The sequence below is a fragment of the Ictalurus punctatus genome, chromosome 20, assembly GCF_001660625.3.
Source record: "Ictalurus punctatus breed USDA103 chromosome 20, Coco_2.0, whole genome shotgun sequence".
Classification (NCBI taxonomy): Eukaryota; Metazoa; Chordata; class Actinopteri; order Siluriformes; family Ictaluridae; genus Ictalurus; species Ictalurus punctatus.
In genome coordinates, this window is record NC_030435.2 from 10,796,307 (window position 1) to 10,818,206 (window position 21,900).

Below are 21,900 nucleotides of genomic sequence, written 5' to 3' on the forward strand. Positions count from 1 at the left end.
AAAAAAAGTAAAAAAGGTAATCTTTAGAAAACTAATGTTCATAAAATGTCAATTGATTGTTAAAATGTCAAAAAGATTTATTAAAATTAATCTTTAGAAAACAATTATCAAATGTGCTAAAATTCCCATGTCTGTATGCATTAGGCTCTAAAAAAAAACAACCCTATACAGAGAGTTTCAAGCCACTATATACTGTTTCTCAATAAATATTTGTGCTTAAATGTATACGTGCACTAGGTGCTTAAAAACTCAAGCTGCTATGGCTTCAGGAAAGTGCTTTATCAAGAAAACACACACAGTGCATGCAGAAGTGTATATCCCAGTTAAACTATGATTGTTTATATTAAAATGCATAATTTGTTAAAGTCTAAAAGATGAAAATGAATAGTCAGAAAACTATTATTCATCAAATGTGAATCTCAATTCATCCCTATGTGCTCACTCATGTATATGCATTAGGTGCTAAAAACACTACAGAGAGATTAGAGTTGCTATGGCTAAAGAAAGTGTTTTTTCAAGCAAACACATACAGTGTGTATCACTGTTAAGTGATGTTTTTCACATGGATATGGTGAAAAATTATCACATGATTGTTTATATTAAAATGCATAATTTCATAAGCGTTAGTCAAACAGATAAAAATCATTATTAAATTAAATTATATATAAATAAAAACTAATTAATCATAAATATTCGTTAAATTATATTTTTAAGCAAACTGCAAAAGACCTAGGAAGAGAACTCATGACTTTCATGTTTCACCACTGTACTATGTGCTGTAATATTTCCATAAATATTTGTTCATGTTGTTCCACTTTTTAAACTTCATAAAAAACTGTTGGCTATGTTAAAATTGCCTTGACTTCCTCAAACAAAATCACGTGACCCCGGACCCCGGACTCTCAGGACATCTGCAGCCTGACACTATGTGGGTGCAGCAACTTGGTGGACAAAGCAGACCCCTGGTGCTCGCCTTTGGTTCCTTAAAGCATATTGCCAATGCTGCCTTTTGGGAGGCAGCCATTTTATTATGAATAGTAATTATAATATAATAGCAGCCTTCCAAAAGCCAGCATTGTAATTAAAGATGTAATTATTCATTAAAAAAAGGGGGATATATTCAGAAGTCTGTATTTTTAATGTGTTTTAAAGACATCTTGCAAAAGGGGGGCCTCGGTCAAATGTTAGTCATTTGGGGCTTTGCCCTGGAAAAGTTTGGGAACCCCTGACCTAGCAAATTAGCCAAGCAGTGTAGGTACAAGATAAGTGTTCCTAACCATGTGGCCCAGTTGTGTATATATACACTTTTACTAGTATTTTTTTTTTTCCAGGTGCATGTGTAAAAAAACTTGTGTAAACACCACAAACCTTATTGTAATTAAGCTATGTGCACACACAGCCAGAGACTTTCTTTTTGTGCTGGTCAAACACTTAATGCCCTGCTTTATTGAACATTTTTTCTTCATAAGAAATTCATTAATTCATCTATGTGGGACAGGTGAGGGTAGGCCCAGATAATTAAAAAACAATATGGACTGATAATGCCTTTGGAATAGGCATTCAGATTACGGTACATACAGAAGTACCTTGTGAAGTACCATCCTCTTCCTAGAAGAGAGCTCTCACAGTTTCCAAAGGAAATCATCTGGTGGCTGGGAGAATTCTTACAGAGGAAAAAGGTCCTTTGTTCATTTCTCTTATTTTTCATACAAAGTGCCTACTGCAGAGCCCCCTTTACAGGCATAACAAACCATAAAAAGCCACACAAAAACCATATACTCTTCAGAAGGACAGGGGTGATGCAATAAAAAAAAAAAAACAGGGTAAATAACAGCAGTGAGAGATACAGATACAGTGCATCTGGAAAGTATTCAGTGCTTCACTTTTTCCACATATTGTTATGTTACCACCTTATTCCAAAATGGATTAAATTCATTATTTTTCTCAAAATTCTACAAACAATACCCCATAATGACAATGTGAAAGAAATTTGTTTGAAATCTTTGCAAATTTCTTAAAATTAAAAAACAAAAAAAGAACATGTACATAAGTATTTACAGCCTTAAGTCTTTTTGAGTATGATGCTACAAGCTTGGCACACCTATTTTTGGGCAGTTTCTGCCATTCTTCAGAGATGTTCAAGTCTGGGCTCTGGCTGGGCCACTCAAGGACATTCACAGAGTTGTCCTGTAGCCACTCCTTTGTTACCTTGGCTGTGTGCTTAGGGTCATTGTCCTGTTGGAAGATGAACCTTTTGGCCCAGTTTGAGGTCCAGAGCGCTCTGTAGCAGATTTTCTTCAAGGATGTCTCTGTACATTTCTGCATTCATCTTTCCCTCGATCTGACTAGTCTCCCAGTTCCTGCTGCTGAAAAACATCCCCACAGCATGATGTTGCCACTACCATGCTTCACTGTAGGGATGGTATTGGCCAGGTGATGACTGGTGCCTGGTTTCCTCCAGACATGACGCTTGCCATTCAGGCCAAAGAGTTCAATCTTTATTTCATCAGACCAGAGAATTTTGTTTCTCATGGTCTGAGAGTCCTTCAGGTGCAGGTGCCTTTTACTGAGAAGTGGCTTCCATCAGGCCACTCTACCATACAGGCCTGATTGGTGGAGTGCTGCAGAGATGGTTGTTCTTCTGGAAGGTTCTCCTCTCTCCACAGAGACACGCTGGAGCTCTGTCAGAGTAACCATCAGGTTTTTGGTCACCTCCCTAACTAAGGCCCTTCTCCACCAATCGCTCAGTTTGGTCGGGTGGCCAGCATTAGGAAGAGTCCTGGTGGTTCCAAACTTCTTCCATTTACAGATGATGGAGGCCATTGTGCTCATTGGGACCTTCAATGCTGCAGAAATGTTTCTGTACCCTTCCCCAGATCTGTGCCTCGATACAATCCTGTCTCGGAAGTCTACAGACAATTCCTCGGACTTCATGACTTGGTTTGTGCTCTGACATACATTGTTAACTGTGGGATCTTATATAGACAGATGTGTGCCTTTCCAAATCATGTCCAATCAACTGAATTTGCCACAGGTGGACTCCAATCAAGTTGTAGCAACATCTCAATGATGATCAGTGGAAACAGGATGCACCTGAGCTCAATTTTGAGCGTCATGGCAAAGGCTGTGAATACTTATGTACATGTGCTTTTTTTTATTTTTTATAAATTTGCAAAGATTTCAAACAAACTTCTTTCACGTTGTCATTATGGGGTATTGTTTGTAGAATTTTGAGGAAAATAATGAATTTAATCCATTTTAGAATAAGGCTGTAACATAACAAAATGTGGAAAAAGTGAAGCGCTGTGAATACTTTCCGGATGCATTGAACAGGCCCATACATATTTGGACATTGACAAATTTATTGTTATTTTAGCTGTTTACCATAGCACATAGGATATTAATTAAATAATGAATATGAGCTCAGAGTGCAGACTTCCAGCTTTAATTTGAGGGTATTTACATCCAGATCGAGTACACAATGTAGGAATTACATCATTTTATATGTGGTCCTCCCTTTTGAGGGACAAAAATAAAAAAAAATTACTGGCTGCTCAGCTGTTCTCATTATTCCCTCACTATTTCACTTACAAGTAAGCAGATAGGTCTAGAGTTGATTTAAATTGTCGTATTTGCATTTGCTGCTGCTAACCCTCAAAATAAAATCCAAAGATCTGTAACTAGCAAGGCACCATCCGGCTGAAAAATAATAATAAAAAAAACATTAGGTGTGGCCAAATTCAAATATTTGGTATATTCTTAAAAGAAAGAACACACCAGTGAACACCAAAGGCCCTGAAGAACATAGAAAACTGTGGTAGATGAAAGAAGAATTCCTTCCCTGAGGGAGGAAAAAAAAAATCTTTTGCAACAATTGGCCAGATCAAGAACACTGTCCAGGAGATAGGAGATGTGTGTTAAAGTCAACAATCAAGAGAAGCTTACACCAGAGTAAATACACAGGGTTTTATAAAAAGGTGGTAAGCCTAAAAAATGGAATAAAATAGTGATGGGAAGTTCGGATCATTTCACTGACTCAGATCTTTGAATCTCGTTCAGCAAAATGAACAAATCTTTTTAAGTCATTTTGTTCATTTCAGCAGAATATAATTAAAGTGTTACATGTTAAATTCCCCAACACATCTAGTACTTACGCAAACGTTGATCACATTTGAAATAAAAAATAAACAATGCAGTCTTTTAGTTCACCTCACCTCCTGTTCTGAGTCGTTCTTTCTTTTGTCACGTCTGTTCCCTGAAAACAGAAATGATAAGCTCACCTCTTGAGTCTTCGGGTTCAAGTCATTTATTCATCCCGTGACCGCCCCATAGAGCGACATAGGGCCACTGAATGCAGTGGGGCTGTGACGTGATGAATGAACGACTTGAACCCGAAGACTCAAGACGTGAACTAATCATTTCTGTTTGCGGTATTGCATGGTGCATTGCCTATGGGGCAGTCACTGAAAGAACGAACGACTCAAACCTGAAGACTCGAGAGGTGAACTAATCATTTCTGTTTCCTGTACTGAACCTATGATGTTGCAGCACATACGCAGTCAAAAATGATCAAACCAGTCAGACAACTCGTCGTTCCAGATTTGTTCAAAATGAACAAATCATTCAAGAATGACATCACTAGAAGAGAAGAGTATGGAGAAGGAAAGGAACTGCTTATGATCTGAAGCATACTCTCAACTTCTGGTGTGGGCCTGTATGGCTGCCAATGGAACTGGTTCCTTTATTGCTGACCAAAGCAGCAGACTGATTTCTGAAGTATGTAGGGCTGTATTATCTGCTCAGATTCAACTAAATGCTTCAAAAAACCATTGGACGGTGCTTTACAGTGCAGTGCAAGCAACCCTTGACTGTTTTAAGGCAAATAAGCGGAATGTTCTGCATTGGCAAGTCAAACACCTGACCAGAAAACAATTGAGTTTGGCTTTCACTTGCTGAAGGCAAAATGCCCCAAGTATAAGCAGGAACTGAAGACAGCTGTATTAACTCCCTGGCAGAGCATCAACAGGGAAGCAACCCAGCATCTGGTGAGATCTATAGGTTGCAGACTTTAGACAGTCATTGAATGCAAAGGATTTGCAACTTGCAAATTTAATTTATGATTGTTAGTTTGTCCACTTACTTTTGGTCCTTTACATGGGGACAAAAATTACAGCTGAAAGTCCTCACTTTGAAAGTTCATTATTTACTTTCAAATCAGTATACTGTGGTAGACAACATGGCCAAAAGTATGTGGACACCCCTTATAATGATTGTGTTTAGGGGTTTCAGGAGTTCAAAGGTGTTCAGTGGGGCTGAGTTCAGGGCTCTTGTGCAAGCCACTTGAGTTCCACTCCAGCCTTAGCAAACCATGTCTTCTTGGACCTTGCTTTGTGCACAGGGGCACTGTCATGCTGCAACATGTTTGGGACTCTTCGTTCTAGTGAAGGGATTTTCTCTAGAACTGAGAGGCCATAGTCACTAGAACTAAGGGACATAGTACTAGACATTCTATATAATTGTGTGCTTACAACCTTGTGCAACAGTTTGGATAAGGCCCACATAAGGGCATGACAGTCAGGTGTCAACAAACTTTTGGCCACATCCTGTATGTTTGTGTCTGTATACACATACAAGTACGTGCGTGTGTGTGTCCACACAACTGAACTTTGACACAGATGAGGGGAGCTGATTGTATTACAATGGAACAGACAAGGGAGGAAAAAAACCTGAAAACTTCCACATAATATGGTTATATGCAGACACCCACACTACCAAGAAATTACACAGTATAAAAATACAAACAAAAAATTCCTGTAAACACTTCACAATTAATAAATAAAACAGCAGGTTTACACCATGCATTTGATCTCACATCACCACATGAACATCCACACCACCATTCACTCCAAAGAAGTCGCAGTTAGTTTTTTGAACCCCCTCCCTAAGTGCAAAACATAAATGAACAATTTCTGTATTCAGGTAAATATTATATACAAAGGGCCATATTACAAATATGTAGTACTGTACATAGAATAAATGCTTATTTCATAATTTACAAGTGACATTAACACAAAAAAAAAAAAATGGCAAGCACTGCAGTCTAGTTCCAACAGCTGCTGGACACACAATGTCACTGATGCACAGCACCTAGATTAGACACCCCAAATCTCAGGGTGATAAAGGCAGGGCTACGTAACCTGCATTGCTACAGTGTTTTCGGTTATACTGTTCAATGATGGCTGCTCCTGATCATGATTTTCCCTGAAACAATAAGAACAATACAAAAATAATTACTCTGAGATGGTGAGGTTTTTTGTTTTGTTTCACAAACAAATTACAGTTTCATGTTTTGCAGTAAACTGTCTTTAAATGAATTTGCACAAGGAAAATCACTCAAGTTTAGTCTACATAAAAACATCTTCCATAGTAACATGATTGACGCATTTAAAAATAAATAAAGCACAGTATGTAGCAAGCTTTGAATGGAGCTTGGAAGCTGGTGAAAGTTTGTATATACATTGTACATGGATTTCGTATATTTGAATTATATAATGTCACATTAATTTTTTTCCTTTTTCTCTGTGTATCTAACAAATGTACATTTTCAAACAGTGTTTTTCTGTTTTGAACTATATTCTTTGTGAATTAACTCTAGCTGTGGTATGATTTGTTTTTTGTTTTTTAAACATAATCTGAAATTATAGGTTATGGGTTTGATGAAAAATTAGAACCCTAAATACAAATATCAAATTCAAAAATACAGATTTTCATGTAGATTTCACATCCATAACAATCATAATTTCCAGTGAAAAGTGAACGCTTTTAGAATGGTAAAACAAAGAAATCAAGTAGAACTCAACATCAACACTATCGATGGGGATGCCACCCACATTAACAAATCTAGTCTTTTTTTGCATGCCAGAAATACCCTTAACACATGCTTCAAACAGGACAGATGCTATTGAAGAAAGACTTTCAAATATTTGACTTTGCTGTGGATCTAATCCACAAAATCTAATCAGTTCATCTGCTGGCTACAATGATAAGTCCCACAAACATTCAAAGTTCTTGAAATATTGTGCTAATGAGAATCTCAACCAGAAACAAGGACTGATGAACACACAGATATATCCATGGCAAAAAGCAGACAGACAGAAAATGAGCCTTGCGTTCTTGAATATGAACGTATAACATCTCTGTTCATCTTCTGGTGATAATGATGAACTGCATATAAATCTTACAAACATTCAAACATTGAGATATTGCATTAACAAAAATCTGAGATGGATGCATGTATAGAGGAATGAACAGAAGATTAGCTGCTTAATAGGAATTTAGCTATTTTACTTGACCAATTTTTTTTTAGATTTACATCTCTTCACATCAGTTCATGGATGGTGAGTTTGACCACTCTGAAAGCGTCTATTTGTAGTTGTGGAACACACAGTTGTAGAAGTGTCTTACCTATCCTTGTAAATCTTTATATAAAATATACAAATAAATAAATAATCAGATCCATAGTTTTGTCTTTCTTCAAGATCATTTTGTCCTTTAAGTGCTTGCTATAGGGGGCATGGCCATGCAAGCTGAACTCATTCATTAGTAGGCCACATGACCATAACATGTATGTATGCTGTATCTATGCTTAATAACTTACCTAAATTCTTTGAAAGCGTAATTGACAGATTCTATTAAACAACATCTCTATTTTATGTCGGTTTAGGCAGTAAATAAGAATGAACACTTCCGGGAGTGTCTTTATACTAAAGAAAAAGCACAATCATTCTGTTCCCCAACGGTAGGACAGAATCTTAAATATATTTTTCAGAACAGTTCCATTAAATGCCTGGTCATTATGTATGACTTTGTCATTATAAAATGAAATAAAGAAAAAAAAAAGAGTCTATATTTTTAAAAGGTCAATGGTAAGATGTATTCAACTATACACTCTGTCCATTTTATTAGGAACACCTGTACATTCATGCAGTTATCTGATCATAAAATCATGCAGATACAGTTCAAACACCAGTTAATATTCACATCATACATCAGAATGGGGAAAGTGTGATCTCTGTGACCTTAACCATGGCATAGTTGTTGGTGCCAGATTATGATAATCTTGATAATCAAATAATTTTGATAAATAAAGTTTGAGGTGGATAGGCTACAACAGCAAAAGACCACATCAGGTTCCACTCCTGTCAGACAAGAACAGGAATATGAGGCTGTCATGGGCAAAGGCTCACCAAAAATGGACCGTTGAAGACTAGGAAAATCAAATCACGTGATCTTTTTGCTGTCTTGAACTGTCCACTGTCTTGAACTGTTTTGGTGAGCTATGCCTATGATAGCCTCAGGTTCTTTTTCTTGGCTGATAGGAGTGGAACCCAATGTGGCCTTCTGCTGTTGTAGCCCGCCCACCCACCTCAATGTCGATGTTTTGTGCATGCTAAGATGCTTTTTGGCTCACCAAGGCTGTAAAGAGTTATTTGAGTTTCTGTATCTTTCTTGGCTGCTCAAACCAATCTGGCCATTTTTCTCTTTGTTTTTTGCACCATTCTGTTTAAACTCTAGAGACTGTTGCATGTGAAAATCCCAGGAGATCAGCAGTTTATGAAATACTCAAATGAGCCCATCTGGTACCAACATCCATGCCAGGATCAAAGACACAGTGAACACATTTTTTCTTTTTCAGGTTTGATGTGAACATTAACTGAAGCTCTTGACCCATATCTACATGATTTTTTGCATTGTGTTGCTTCCACATTATTGGCAGATTAAATAACTGAAGGAATGTGGAGGTGTTCCTAATGTGGATGTGAGTGTACACTGAGACTAAGAGTTTTTAACATCTAGATTAAAAAAATTGTTTAACCAGTCCTATTCAAAGATCTTGGGTGTGTCATATTGTTAAACATATTTTTCATATTTTGTAACCATTTTCATAGATAGAATTTATTAGCAACCGTCATTGTTAATCATCAATTCAAGTGTTAGATCAGGGAAGCCAAAATCTTTATTATATGTTACATTTAAATTCTTTGACTGAGTTGGTCAAGTTAGAGTCCAAACTGGGAAGACATGTGCACCATACACACTCATTCAAACCTACAGGTAATTTCGAGTAGCCAATTCACCTACCCGTATGTTTTTGGTTGGTGTAGGAAAGTGGGGAACCCAGAGAAAGCCCACGCAAACACAGGGAAACAGGTAAATCCCCTCTCGGAGAGTGCTCAGGATGAAATTAGAGACCCAGTCAGGTGGCAATGCTGTGACACCCCAATTATTCAAAAAGAAAATGTGTGTTATGATGAAGGTTTCAAACAAAGCTCACTCACCTGGTGCCCAGGTCAAGGGTGGTGGAGCTGGTTGTGACTTTAGGGAGCTGCCTACTGACATTGGCAGCAAGTTTAAGGGCAGAAGTTGGAACTGTGAGCTGACGCTGCAGATGCCGCATACTTAATGTTGCACCTGGTGATGGCACACCCACTCTCATTGCCCCGGCTAATAGCACCTGTGGGTTGTCTGAGCCAGCATGGTGATTAGCTGAGGAAGTTCCATTGTTGGGGTTGGAGGTAGGTGTTTTGCACTGATGATGGTTATGGTTGGGGATGGGGCTGATGGAGGTTGTTCTTGTGTGTTGCAAGCCTTTATAGACTCCTGCATAGAAATATGAGATGCATGTTTCTTGACAAAAGCTGGCAGGAAAATTCACAATGCTTAATTTGTTTAATTTAAACCCTAACACCTGCCGATGAAGTGTAGTACAGTACATTTACAGCATTTGGCAGACACCATTATCCAGATCGACTTACATTTATCTCATTTATACAATTGAGCATATGAGGGTTAAGGACCTCATATGCTCAAGGGCCCAGCAGTGGCAGCTTGGCAGAGTGCTGGGCCCGTCTGATGTCTTAACCACTGAGCTACCACTGACAGTAACCCACAGAAACCTAAAAGTACAATAGTATTCTGTGCCAAGAGCTATTATGTTACAGGTAAATGTTTTAATTGATAGAAGGGACATGTTAAAAAACAAAACATTTACAAAACACAAGTGCAGACAGTTAGTAAAGGCATGTTTTGGGACAGACCTTTTTTCTGTCATTTTTTTGGTAGAAACTTTCACTACACAACACATTTTGCTAAACTAATCCCTGACTGCAAATTGATTTTTCAACCTAATGATTGCTTGCGTAACTGGCAGTTACAGCTCTTCGTATTAGGAGTTAACAGCAATAGATTCCAAATCCAAATGGCACAGTTGAAATGAACTCTAGCCTTTTTAACTTATTTTTTTTTAAAAAAGGGAGGGGGGTGCTCTAATTCTCATACCTTTCACCCGATTTGGATGTAGATACCCTCAAATTAAAGTCTGCACTTTTAGATCTAATTCATTAGTTAATTTCAACTCCACTATACTGTGGTAGACAGCTATAACAATCAAAATTCATACCATGTCGACACCAGAACAAAACCACACATTCAAATACAGTGGTGCTTAGTTAGAATTTTCTATATTTCTGCATAAATATGACCTAAAACATCATCAGATTTTACTCAAAATAGAAGTACTCAAAATAGGTAAAGAGAACCCTATTAAACAAATGACACAAAGATATTATACTTGGTCATTTATTTATTGAGGAAAATGATCCAATATTACATATCTATGAGTGAGTGACCACCCTGTTTTATTTAAAGAAAAGGGATCTATCAACATCTTATCTTCACAACATGTTCGTGGATGTGTATCATGGCACGGACAGAGGAGATTTCTGAGGACCTCAGGAAAAGCGTTGTTGATGCTCAGCCAGCTGGAAAAGGTTACAAAATCATCTCTAAAGATTTTAGACTCCACCATTCCACAGTCAGACACATTGTGTACAAATGGAGGAAATTCAAGACCATTACTACCCTCCCCAGGAGTGGTCGACCAACAAAGATCACTCCAAGAGCAAGACGTGTAATAGTCTATGAGTCTGCAAGGTCACATGGAACACAGGGTAATTTCTAAGCAACTAAAGGACAGGACGGCTTGTCATCGTCGATTGAACAATGAATTTTTAATTATACCCACAAATTCTAAAGGAAAATATGAGGACATCTATCCGTAAACTGAATCGCTAGAGAAAGTGGGTCATGCAGCAAGACAATGACACTAAGCACACAATTCATTCTACCAAAGAATGGTTAAAGAAGAATCCACCTAATGTTTTGGAATGGCCAAGTCCAATAGAACCTTAATCCAATAGAAATGTTGTGGAAGTACCCAAAGCAAGCAGTTCATGTGCGGAAACCAACCAACATGCCAGAATTGAAGCTGTTCTGCACTGAAGAATGGTCTAAACTTCCTCCAGGCCAATGTGCAGATGAATTTTAGACCATTCAGAAATGTATAGTTGCAGTTAGGTGCATCTCAAAAAATTAGACTATCATGGAAAAGTTCATTTTTTTCATAATTTAATTCAAAAAGTGGAACTTTTATATATTGTAGATTCATTACAAATAAAGTGAAATATTTCAAGGATTTTTTTGTTTTAACATTGATGATTATAACTTACAGCTCATGGAAATAAAAAAAACAGAGTATCTCAAAATATTAGAATAAAGAATCTATAATACATAAATTGTCGACTTTCTGAAAAGTATGTTAATTTATGAACTCAATACTTGGTCAGGGCTCCTTTTGCATGAATTACGGCATCAATGCAGCATGGCATGGAGGCAATCAGCCTGTGGCACTGCTAGGTGTTATGGAAGCCCAGGTTGCTTTGATAGTGGCCTTCAGCTCGTCTGTATTGTTGGGTCTGGTGTCTCTTATAGATTCTCAATGCAGTTCAGCTCAGGCGAGTTGACCGGCCAATCAAGCACAGTAATACCATGGTCAGCAAACCAGTTACTACTAGTTCTGGCACTGTGGCCAGGTGCCAAGTCCTGCTAGAAAAGGAAATCAGCATCTCCATAAAGCTTGTCAGCAGATGGAAGCATAAAGTGCTCTAAAATCACCTGGTAGACGCTGCATTGACTCTCGACTTGAGAAAACACAGTGGACCAACACCAGCAGATGACATGGCACCCCAAATCATCACTGACTGTGGAAACTTCACACTGGACTTCAAGCAACTTGGATTCTGTGCCTCTCCACTCTTCCTCCAGACTCGGGGACTTTGATTACCAAATGAAATGCAAAATTTACTTCCATCTTCCCCATGATTGTGATTGTGTGTACTGAACCAGGCATAGATTAAAGGCTCAGGAAACGTTTGCAGGTGTTTTGAATTAATTAGCTGATTAGCGCTCTTCTCAGGTCAATATTGCTGTATTATAAATTCTTTATTCTAATATTTTTAGATGCTAGATGTTTGATTTCCATGAGCTGTAAGCCGTAACCATCATGCTTAATAACAAAACAAAGTAATAATAAACAAAATAAGTAATAAATAATAAGTAATAAACAAAATAAGGCTTGAAATATTTAACTTCATGTGTAATGAATCTAGAATATATGAAAGTTCCACTTCTTCAATTAAATTATGGTAAGAAAAGAACTCTTCCACGCAGGTGCATCAGACATTTTGTCAGCAAAAATCTGACTAAAAACAGGATTAAATCAATTTTCCTATGGTCTCTGCAAAAAAAGTTGATTAAACTGTGAGCTAATCAGTTAGTGAGGTTTAAATGACTTTAGGCAGACTGAATGTATTTAATGCAGCATTTGTTAAACTGAAAATGGCTCCTTTCCTGATGTGACCTTTGCAGACAGACATCAGTGGAAGGTTAGAAAATAACTTGAATAAAAAACACTTTTTTTTTTTTTTGCTGTTTACCAGAATTCAGCTCTAGCCACCCCACATACATGGCATGCTTGACCATTTTATTTACAGACCTACTTGACCTTTTATTTACAATGTGCAACAAAATCATGAAAATATCTTTAGAACAAAAGATAATGCTTAACTGTCTCCATAAATTTATATTTCGAGTTAAATTTCACAGTGACAAAGCGACCGGAGACCATTCTTTTTCTATGAGAGCTGACGACTTCCAGTGACATGAACAACAGCGACCATTGGCGATTAGATGTGGGTGTGTCCAGTGATGCAACAAATTTGAGAAAAGTTTAACTTTATGCAAATTTGGAGCGACTTGGTGCAGCGACAACCATTGGGAGTGAAGACAGTAGAGTGTGGCCCTATGTAGACTCCAGTGCTCGCTGACAGAAGAAGTGAAGATCTGAGGCAAACAGGAACAAACAGCCCCAAGCTGGACACTTCACTTCCATAAAACATGGAGGTCGCGGCGGAGGAGCTGCAGGACGGCTTCCGGATTCACCATCGAACAGATAGTGGATGACATACTGATGGTGACACTCACTGACCGAGTTTGGATCCACGCCAGGATTTTGCTCGATTGCAACAAAATGTAAGTGTGTTTCATTATTATTATTTTGGTTTTGCTAAGCTAATTGCCGTTGTGTTTTCGCCGAAGATAGATGGTCAGAACACACTGTTTCTTCATCTCGTATGATATGATGCAATATACACTGGAGAATTTTATATACAAACACTCTCCCTCCAGGATGTCTAATTTTAGCAGCAAGAAAACTGATTTGTTGTCAAAAATGGAATGCTAATTGTGCTACCCACTGATAAACGTGACTGGTGACTTCATAGTATAGCGACTGGAAATAAAACCGCTACATGTGTGAACGTAGCTTTAATCTCCATTAGGCATACATTAAATAGGTATTTTCCTCCTACCATTTTTCACTGAATTTGCACTTTTTCCATTTTCTTGTCATATCCCCTTCTAACAAGTGGAGGAAAAAAGGTAGGAAAGGTTACGTGAACCAGTGCTAGGTACGTAAATATGTACAAAACAAACATAGAAACATAAAATGACAAAAAGTTACATTCTCAAAGACATTTTGTTGTGTGCAAAAAGGTTTCTAAATAATCCTTAAATCGAAAATTCAAAATAACATAGTTTAAAAAACATATTTAATACATTTTTAAAATGTGCCATTAAAAAAAATCTATTTTAATCAATTTTAAGACTTAAGAATGAGCTGCAACCCTGATTTAATTTTGATGTGTTTTTACCTGAGGCTGACATAACGCCATTTATTCCCAGAACACCTTCCTCTTTACCCTTCATTGCCATCAGCTGGTCCGAAGTCACCAGTGCAGAAGCAGCAAATTGTGCACTCGCAGAGTCTATGATCTTGGATGAAAAAGTCTAAAACAAAACAAGAAGATATAAGTTAAATATGTTTTTTATATTCAATTTTTTTTCTTTTGTTAATATGATCAAAGCATATTTCAAACTAGATGAAATTTCCAAATCTATTTTACCACTGTATGTATATCGTGCTTCATGTATGACAGTTGAGCTGACGCAGGTGATCATACAGTATGTCTGAAGGTATGATCAATTTAAATTAAGTACATTGTGCTTTACTTTTAAGCAATAACCCTTCAAAATGACATTAACAGTAAGGAGGCAGCTGTTCCCATATATTAAAACTACTAAAAATGGAAAAAGAATCATGTAGCTTATGCCATATGTGATACTGATTGTGTATAACTACCATATAGGTATCATATGAATATTATAAAAACTCCTTAACCACCGATATCACACTCTTATGTGGGCCTTCCCACATAAGAGTTAGGTTTTATTCAGGCCATTGAAAGTAATGAGCAAATCACATTGGATGTATGACAACATATGATAATGTAACTCAGTTCAATCATGTAGAACCAATGTACACATTTGAATTAATTAATTAATTAATTAATCAATATTTCTTTATTATATATAATTTTTTTCTCTTTTAGCATTGCCTACAAGACCACACTAAATGTATGACACACACATACGTCTTTATTTTTTATACAGTGTGATATTTGAACTGTACACATTCTATAACATGTTGGGTACACGTGAAGTTAACATTATTTTGGCCTTACTTCTGTGACGCATTTAGAATGCATATATCACGTTTATGTCATGTCAGGGTAATTTTAATGGCAAACATAAATGTCTTTTAGCATTAACTTTTACAACCAACATGTCTTCATAATAAATTTACACACATTGTTACAGAGATAAAATATATTCATCTATATAACATAAGCGCTTGAATGTGATATACGCATCTTTAGACATTTTACACCTCAAGTTAACAATATTTCTTTATTATATATACAGTATCTCACAAAAGTGAGTACACCCCTCACATTTTTGTAAATATTTGATTATATCTTTTAATGTGACAACACTGAAGAAATGATACTTGCTACAATGTAAAGTAGTGAGTGTACTGCTTGTGTAACAGTGTAAATTTACTGTCCCCTCAAAATAACTCAACACACAGCCATTAATGACTAAACCACTGGCAACAAAAGTGAGTACACCCCTAAGTGAAAATGTCCAAATTGGGCCCAAACTGTCAATATTTTGTGTGGCCACCATTATTTTCCAGCACTGCCTTAACCCTCTTGGGCATGGAGTTCACCAGAGCTTCACAGGTTGCCACTGGAGTCCTCATCCACTCCTCCATGACGACATCACGGAGCTGGTGGATGTTAGAGACCTTGTGCTCCTCCACCTTCCATTTGAGGATGCCCCACAGATGCTCAATAGGGTTTAGACCATCACCTTCACCCTCAGCTTCTTTAGCAAGGCAGATAACGACCCCAAACACACCTCCAAGATGACCACTGCCTTGCTAAAGAAGCTGAGGGTGAGGGTGAAGGTGATGGACTGGCCAAGCACGTCTCCAGGCCTAAACCCTATTGAGCATCTGTGGGGCATCCTCAAACGGATGGTGGGGGAGCACAAGGTCTCTAACATCCACCAGCTCCGTGATGTCATCATGGAGGAGTGGAAGAGGACTCCAGTGGCAACCTGTGAAGATCTGGTGAACTCCATGCCCAAGAGGGTTAAGGCAGTGCTGGAAAATAATGGTGGCCACACAAAATATTGACAGTTTGGGCCCAATTTGGACATTTTCACTTAGGGGTGTACTCATTAAAAGATATAATCAAATATTTACAAAAATGTGAGGGGTGTACTCACTTTTGTGAGATACTGTAAAAATTTTCTCTTTTAGCATTGTCTACAAGACTTAACATTCCTTATTGCATAATATATTTACACATCATTGTAGACTAAGAACACAAATCAAATTGATGTATTTCAAATTATGATACATCAATGGGTGCATTATATAATTCTTTAGAATTGTTACATAAACTCTTCAATGCAGAGTTCAGTTGAAGATTTCACTTTTGGCTGGGGGATGACTTCGATTGCGACATTTGCAAAACAAAGCTGTTAATGACGCTGGAGAGGGATGGGTCAACTTATGTGGGGAGTAAGAACAGGGGCTCCTTGTTTGGGGGATACAAGGATTATCACACATTTCTAGAGATTCCCATGTTAACCCATCCACATTTACTTAACATTTTTATTATTATTTAATTTTATATTATTATTAGGATTCCTTCGTTAGGAGGAAACCTATTATTATTCTTAGCATTTTTCATCATCTTATTATTATTATTAGGATTCTTCCATCCGGAGGAAACCTATTATTATTGTTAGTATGCTTCTGTTTATTATTATTATTTGGGGCCAATCACTGAAGGTGCGTAGGCACCTACTGTATCCGTTAGTTTTTGTCTTCTGCTCGAGTCTATGGCAGCCCATAGAACTGCTTGCAGCAAAGTTGAACTGTAAATTCAGTAAATTTGGAATCTCTAACTCAAACCTTCTAGCGCCACCAACTGTCCAAATTTTCACTCATATTTATGCTAATAACTTTTGAATCTTGAGGACTAGAAACAAAAATTTTTTCCTCTGATTATGGAATTCAAGTTGATTAGTCAACCCGTTCTCAAATAACTTGTGAACGAATTTGACGAAGAGCTTTAATCTATTCAGACAAAACTTGGTACCTGTCATCACAAGCATGCGCAATTTGACTAAAAATCACAAGATTTAGCCTCTTTTTTTGCTTGGTAGCTTAATTGCTGCTTGCAGCTATATTTATTAGGGCCCGAGCACCAGAGGTGCAGAGCTTGTCCTGCACCAGAAGTGCTAAAGCCCTATTGTGTTTGGAATGTTTTTTTTTTTTTCACAATTATAAGGGCCCAAGCCCTGAAAGGGCGAAGCCCCTATTGTTTTCCTTATTATTAGGGCCTGAGCACCGATGGTGTGAAGCCCTATTGGATCTGCTCCGTTTCTTCTTCTTTTGTGTAATTAATCGCATTTTTGAGCGCCTAACTATACCTGAAAACTCACGAAACTTTGCAGAACTGGTGAAAATTTACGTGATGGGGTTCCAGAATAGCACAAAATGGCTCAATAGTTGCACCTACAAAATTTCAACGATGTGCGCCTTGTTCATCTACATATACGAAATTCGGTACACATGTGTAACATGCCAATACTAACTAAAAAGTCTCAAGAATCCATGCACTAAACTCAACAGGAAGTTACCCATTTAAATTTTTTTCTTACATTTTTGCTCAGATTTTGCCATTTCAAGGTTTGTACTTCAACCAACTCCTCCTAGAGATTTCATCAGATCAACTTAATATTTGGTCAGTCTAATCTAAAGGCCGTAGCGATGTTAAATTGCAAAGCTTTTGAGTTTTCACTCCACAGTGTGGGGGTCTCACAAATTTCGCCATGAAAAAGGAAGTTATTATAACTCAAACATACAATGTCCAATCTGCTCCAAACTTCACATTTTTGATAAAAGTCTAAGCTTGAAGACATCTACATGCCAATATTCAGCCATAGTCATAGCACCTCCTACTGGCAACAGCCATTTCCAGACTTCGTACTTTAACGAACTCCTCCTAGAGATTTCATCCGATCAACATCATATTCAGTCAATCTAATCTAAAAGCCTTGGGGATACTAAATTGCAAAGTTGTAGAGTTTTCGTTGAAGTCTGTGGCGGCCTGACAATTTTGGATATGAAACAAATCACATTTTTGAGGCCTAAACATGCTTGAAAACTCATGAAACTTTGGACACACCTCAAAAGTTGAACATTTATATCTGATACAGGTTTTAGGATTGACTGTGGCAAAATGGCTTCATAGCGCCACCTACAAAATCCTTCCCGAGATTTAATCAGATCAACATCATATTTAGTTAGTTTAATCTAAAGCCCTTGCCGAGGTTAATATTAAAATCGCCCATGGGCAGGTATGGGGATGACAACTCGTCAACCAATTTGTCCTGCTACAGAGGCATCAGGGGGCATGTAAATCAAGCACAAAGTAATAGTTTTATGTAATAGTAATAGTTAAACATAGAATGACAGTTTGTAGATTTGTATCTATTGGGATATGACAGTGAATTGTCATTTCTTACCAATATCCACCTGATGGGTGCTGTATATTTTGGCCAGGCACATTAAACATTATGTAGTTTTTAAATGATAAAGGGTTATTTGGAGCAAGATGAGTCTTGAAGACAAAAGGCAATAGGATTCAAGACAGCTGCTAAGTGCTGAAATTCTGTAAAATTAACAAGGGGACGCACAGAGCCACGGAAATCCTCTGGTTCTGCACCAAGGATGCATGGCTAATATACTCAAGCAAATAGAACTAAAAGTTCCGACTGACCCTAAGTCAACGCCCTCCAGAGCAAGACTTGACTAGCTGCTTGATGGGACCATTTCCTTCCAACTGCCTGTCTATGTGAAGTCTGAACCAAAGTACTGTGTTGGACCTGGGGTAGCTGCAGCCTCCCACATTCCTCAAGTACCAGGACCTCTTCCTCCACAGTCACAGGTTGCAACTCACGGCAGATGAGTCGCCTCGTTTGTTGCCTCTTACAAGGGGATGATGGTTATTGTACCACGGGGTCATTCTGATGTATTAACTGAAGCTTTGACCTGTATCGGTGTGATTTGTTGCACTGCGCTGCAGCCATCTGATTGGATAAATGAGAAGGTGCAGGTGTTCCTATTAAAGTTGACATTGAGTAGATGTATAAATAATAATAGAGAGAGAGAGAGGACCAGCACAAAGACGCATATTCATTCAAAATACAAACAGAGCATCGCAAAATGTTAAACTGCAATATGCCTTATATATTTTCCTTTAAAAAGAAATATTATAATAACAAAGAATATAATTTCCCACTATCCATTTTCTTTAACGCTTATCCTACACAGGGTCACGTGGAGCCTGGAGTCTATCCCAGGGAACTCGGGGGACACCCTGGACGGGGTGCCAATCCATTGCAGGGCACAATCACACACACAAAACAGACAATTTAGACATCAGCCAATCAGCCAACACCACATCTTTGGACTCGGGAGGAAACCCCCAAACCACGGGATGAACATGCAAACTCCACTCATGCAGGGCAGAAGCAGGAATTAAACCCCCAACCCCAGAAGTGCGAGGCTAATACTTAGTTGGGCCTCCCTTTGCTCTCAAAATAGCCCCAATTCTTCATTACATGAATTCCACAAGATGTTGAAAACATTCCTTTGAGATTCTAGTCAATTCCTGCAGATTTTTCAGGTGCACTTTCATGCTGTAAATTACCTGTTCTACCACATCCCAAAGGTATTCTATTGGATTCAGATCTGGTGACTGGGAAGGTCACTGAAAAACTTTGCAACATTGTGAATTATCATGCTGGAAGTAGCCATCAGAAGATGGGTAAATTGTGGCCATGAAGGGATGCACATGGTCAGCAACAATATTCAAAAAGGCTGTGGCATTCAACGATGATTGATTGGTATTAGACACACCATTACACTACCTCCACCAGCCTGGACTGTTGACACAAAGTAGGCTGGGTTCATGGATTCATGCTGTTGGCATCAGATTCTTACCCTACCATCTGTGTGCCTCATCAGATTTCAAGATTCATCAGACCAGGCTTTTTTTTTTCTTGTTCAGTTTTCTGTCCAGTTTCGGTGAGCCTATGCCCACTGCAGACTCAGATTTCTGTTCTTGGCTGACAGGCAACGCAAGTATGATACTTGCCAACTTTCATTAAGGTGGTGCAGTAAAAGCTCATTACATCGATTGCACTACAAACAATGGTCAATCTTCCCATCCCTTTGTGCTTTCAGTGACTCCCATAACCAGAGAGAGAGAGAGAGATAAACTTGCAAGCGACACATGTGTACATGTGAACTTGACCCTGATGGAGCGAAAGCTACGACTCCGGGATGGGCATGTTTCCTGTCATTGTGACCCCTGGGGCATTAGCTGCAGTTGAATCTCTCAAAGCCACATTGATGTTGGCACCTGCATTGGCTAACCCTGATTATGGTAAACCCTTTTACTTGTATATTTCAGAAATTGGATCTGCTGTATTGACACAACAACAACAAGGTGTAGGTAAACAACCTATAGCGTACTACAGTACTGCATTGGATAATGTTGAAAAAGGAATGCCACTGTGTTATCGTGCCTTCGCATAACAAAAGGCATTCTCAATTACGATTGGGTTATCCAGTCACGCTGTACACGACTCATGCATTGCATGCATTATTAACCAGTCAGTCTTTTGTCATTACCAACTCACGACGCACAGGGTATGATGTCATTCTATTGACCCTGCTGACAAAATGGTTACTCCACAAAATGGGTTGCCCCATGAATGTGTGTCTGAATCAGAAAAGTTCCTTAAAGTACGTGACGACTTAGAGAATCAGCCCTTGTCAAATGCACAGCATGTGTTCTTTGTAGATGGGTCGTGTTTTCGAGCTGATACAGGGAATAAAACTGGATTTGCTGTCGTAGAGGCTAGGTTGGATCTGCTTTCGTTTAATTCAGTAATGGAGGTCTCTTTACCCCAACCTTGCTCAGCACAATTGGCAGAAAACAGGGATCTGACTGCTGCATGTGAACTAGGGAGGGGTAAAAGCTGTACAATTTATACTGATTATGACTATGCATATGGAGTATGTCATGTATTTGGGCCTATATGGGCACAGAGAGGATTTCAGAGGGCAGATGGGTCCACAATTACTCATGGAGCAGCTATATCAGACTTCTTGTTTGCTATGACCTTGCCGGCCAAACTAGTGATTGTGAAATGTCAAGCTCACAAGACTGATGGTACTTTTGTTACTAGGGGTAACATGGCAGCAGACGAAGTAGCAAAGAAAGCTGCTTCAGGAACAGCACCAATGATGGCCTTGATAAACCTGGGAGAGAAAGCGATCTGGCACCCACAAGACGATAACATGGAACCAATTGTGGAAACACAAAACGAGGCCAGTAAGGCAGAAGTAGCTAAATAGATAGCCAAAGGGGCAAAGAAAGAAAGGGGCACAGGATTGTGGCGGAGTACAGATGGCTTGTTTGTGGCCCCACTGAGTCTCTTACCACTGCTCATAAAAGATGCACATGGTGTAGAGGAGAAACCTTGACGAAAATCACGGAGGTTTGGTGGTCCCCCTACTTAGCTAGCATGATTAAGAAGGCACTAAATCAATGCAAGACATGCATATGACACAATGTCTGCAAGAGCTTCACAGCCCCTACAGGGCACATTCCAGAACCAAGGGGCCCATTGAGACACATAATAATGGACTTTGTGAATATGGGTAGTGATAATCTGAAGGAGGGTAAGAGATACATACTGGTGGTAGAAGACCACTTCAGTCGTTGGGTAGAGGCTGTTGCAATGGCCAATCGGGAGGCGTTAACAGTGGCTAAGTTTCTGTGTAGAGAAGTTATTCCATGGCTTGGAGTTCCAGATTTCATCAGCTCAGACAATGCTCTGCATTTTGTTAATCAGGTTATAAAGGCTGTAGCTAAGGCGTTGTGTATGAAGCATAAGGTGGGGTGTGTGTACCATACACAGTCACAGGGAATGGTGGAAAGGGCTAACGGA

The 21,900-nt window shown here is 38.5% G+C and overlaps 1 protein-coding gene across 2 annotated transcripts in view; it reads right to left on the reverse strand.

The window, feature by feature from the left end:
* Positions 1-2,190: 2,190 nt before the first annotated feature.
* Positions 2,191-21,900, reverse strand: part of epc1b (enhancer of polycomb homolog 1 (Drosophila) b) — a 127,656-nt gene continuing 107,946 nt past the window's right edge. For both annotated transcript variants that reach the window (XM_017495214.3, XM_017495215.3), the window contains exons 12-14: positions 14,109-14,244; positions 9,339-9,660; positions 2,191-6,261 (exon numbers count right to left, since the gene is read on the reverse strand). In XM_017495214.3, coding sequence (XP_017350703.1) covers positions 6,189-6,261; positions 9,339-9,660; positions 14,109-14,244 — 531 coding nt within the window. In that variant the 3' untranslated portion in view covers positions 2,191-6,188. The remainder of the gene's footprint in view (positions 6,262-9,338; positions 9,661-14,108; positions 14,245-21,900) is intronic.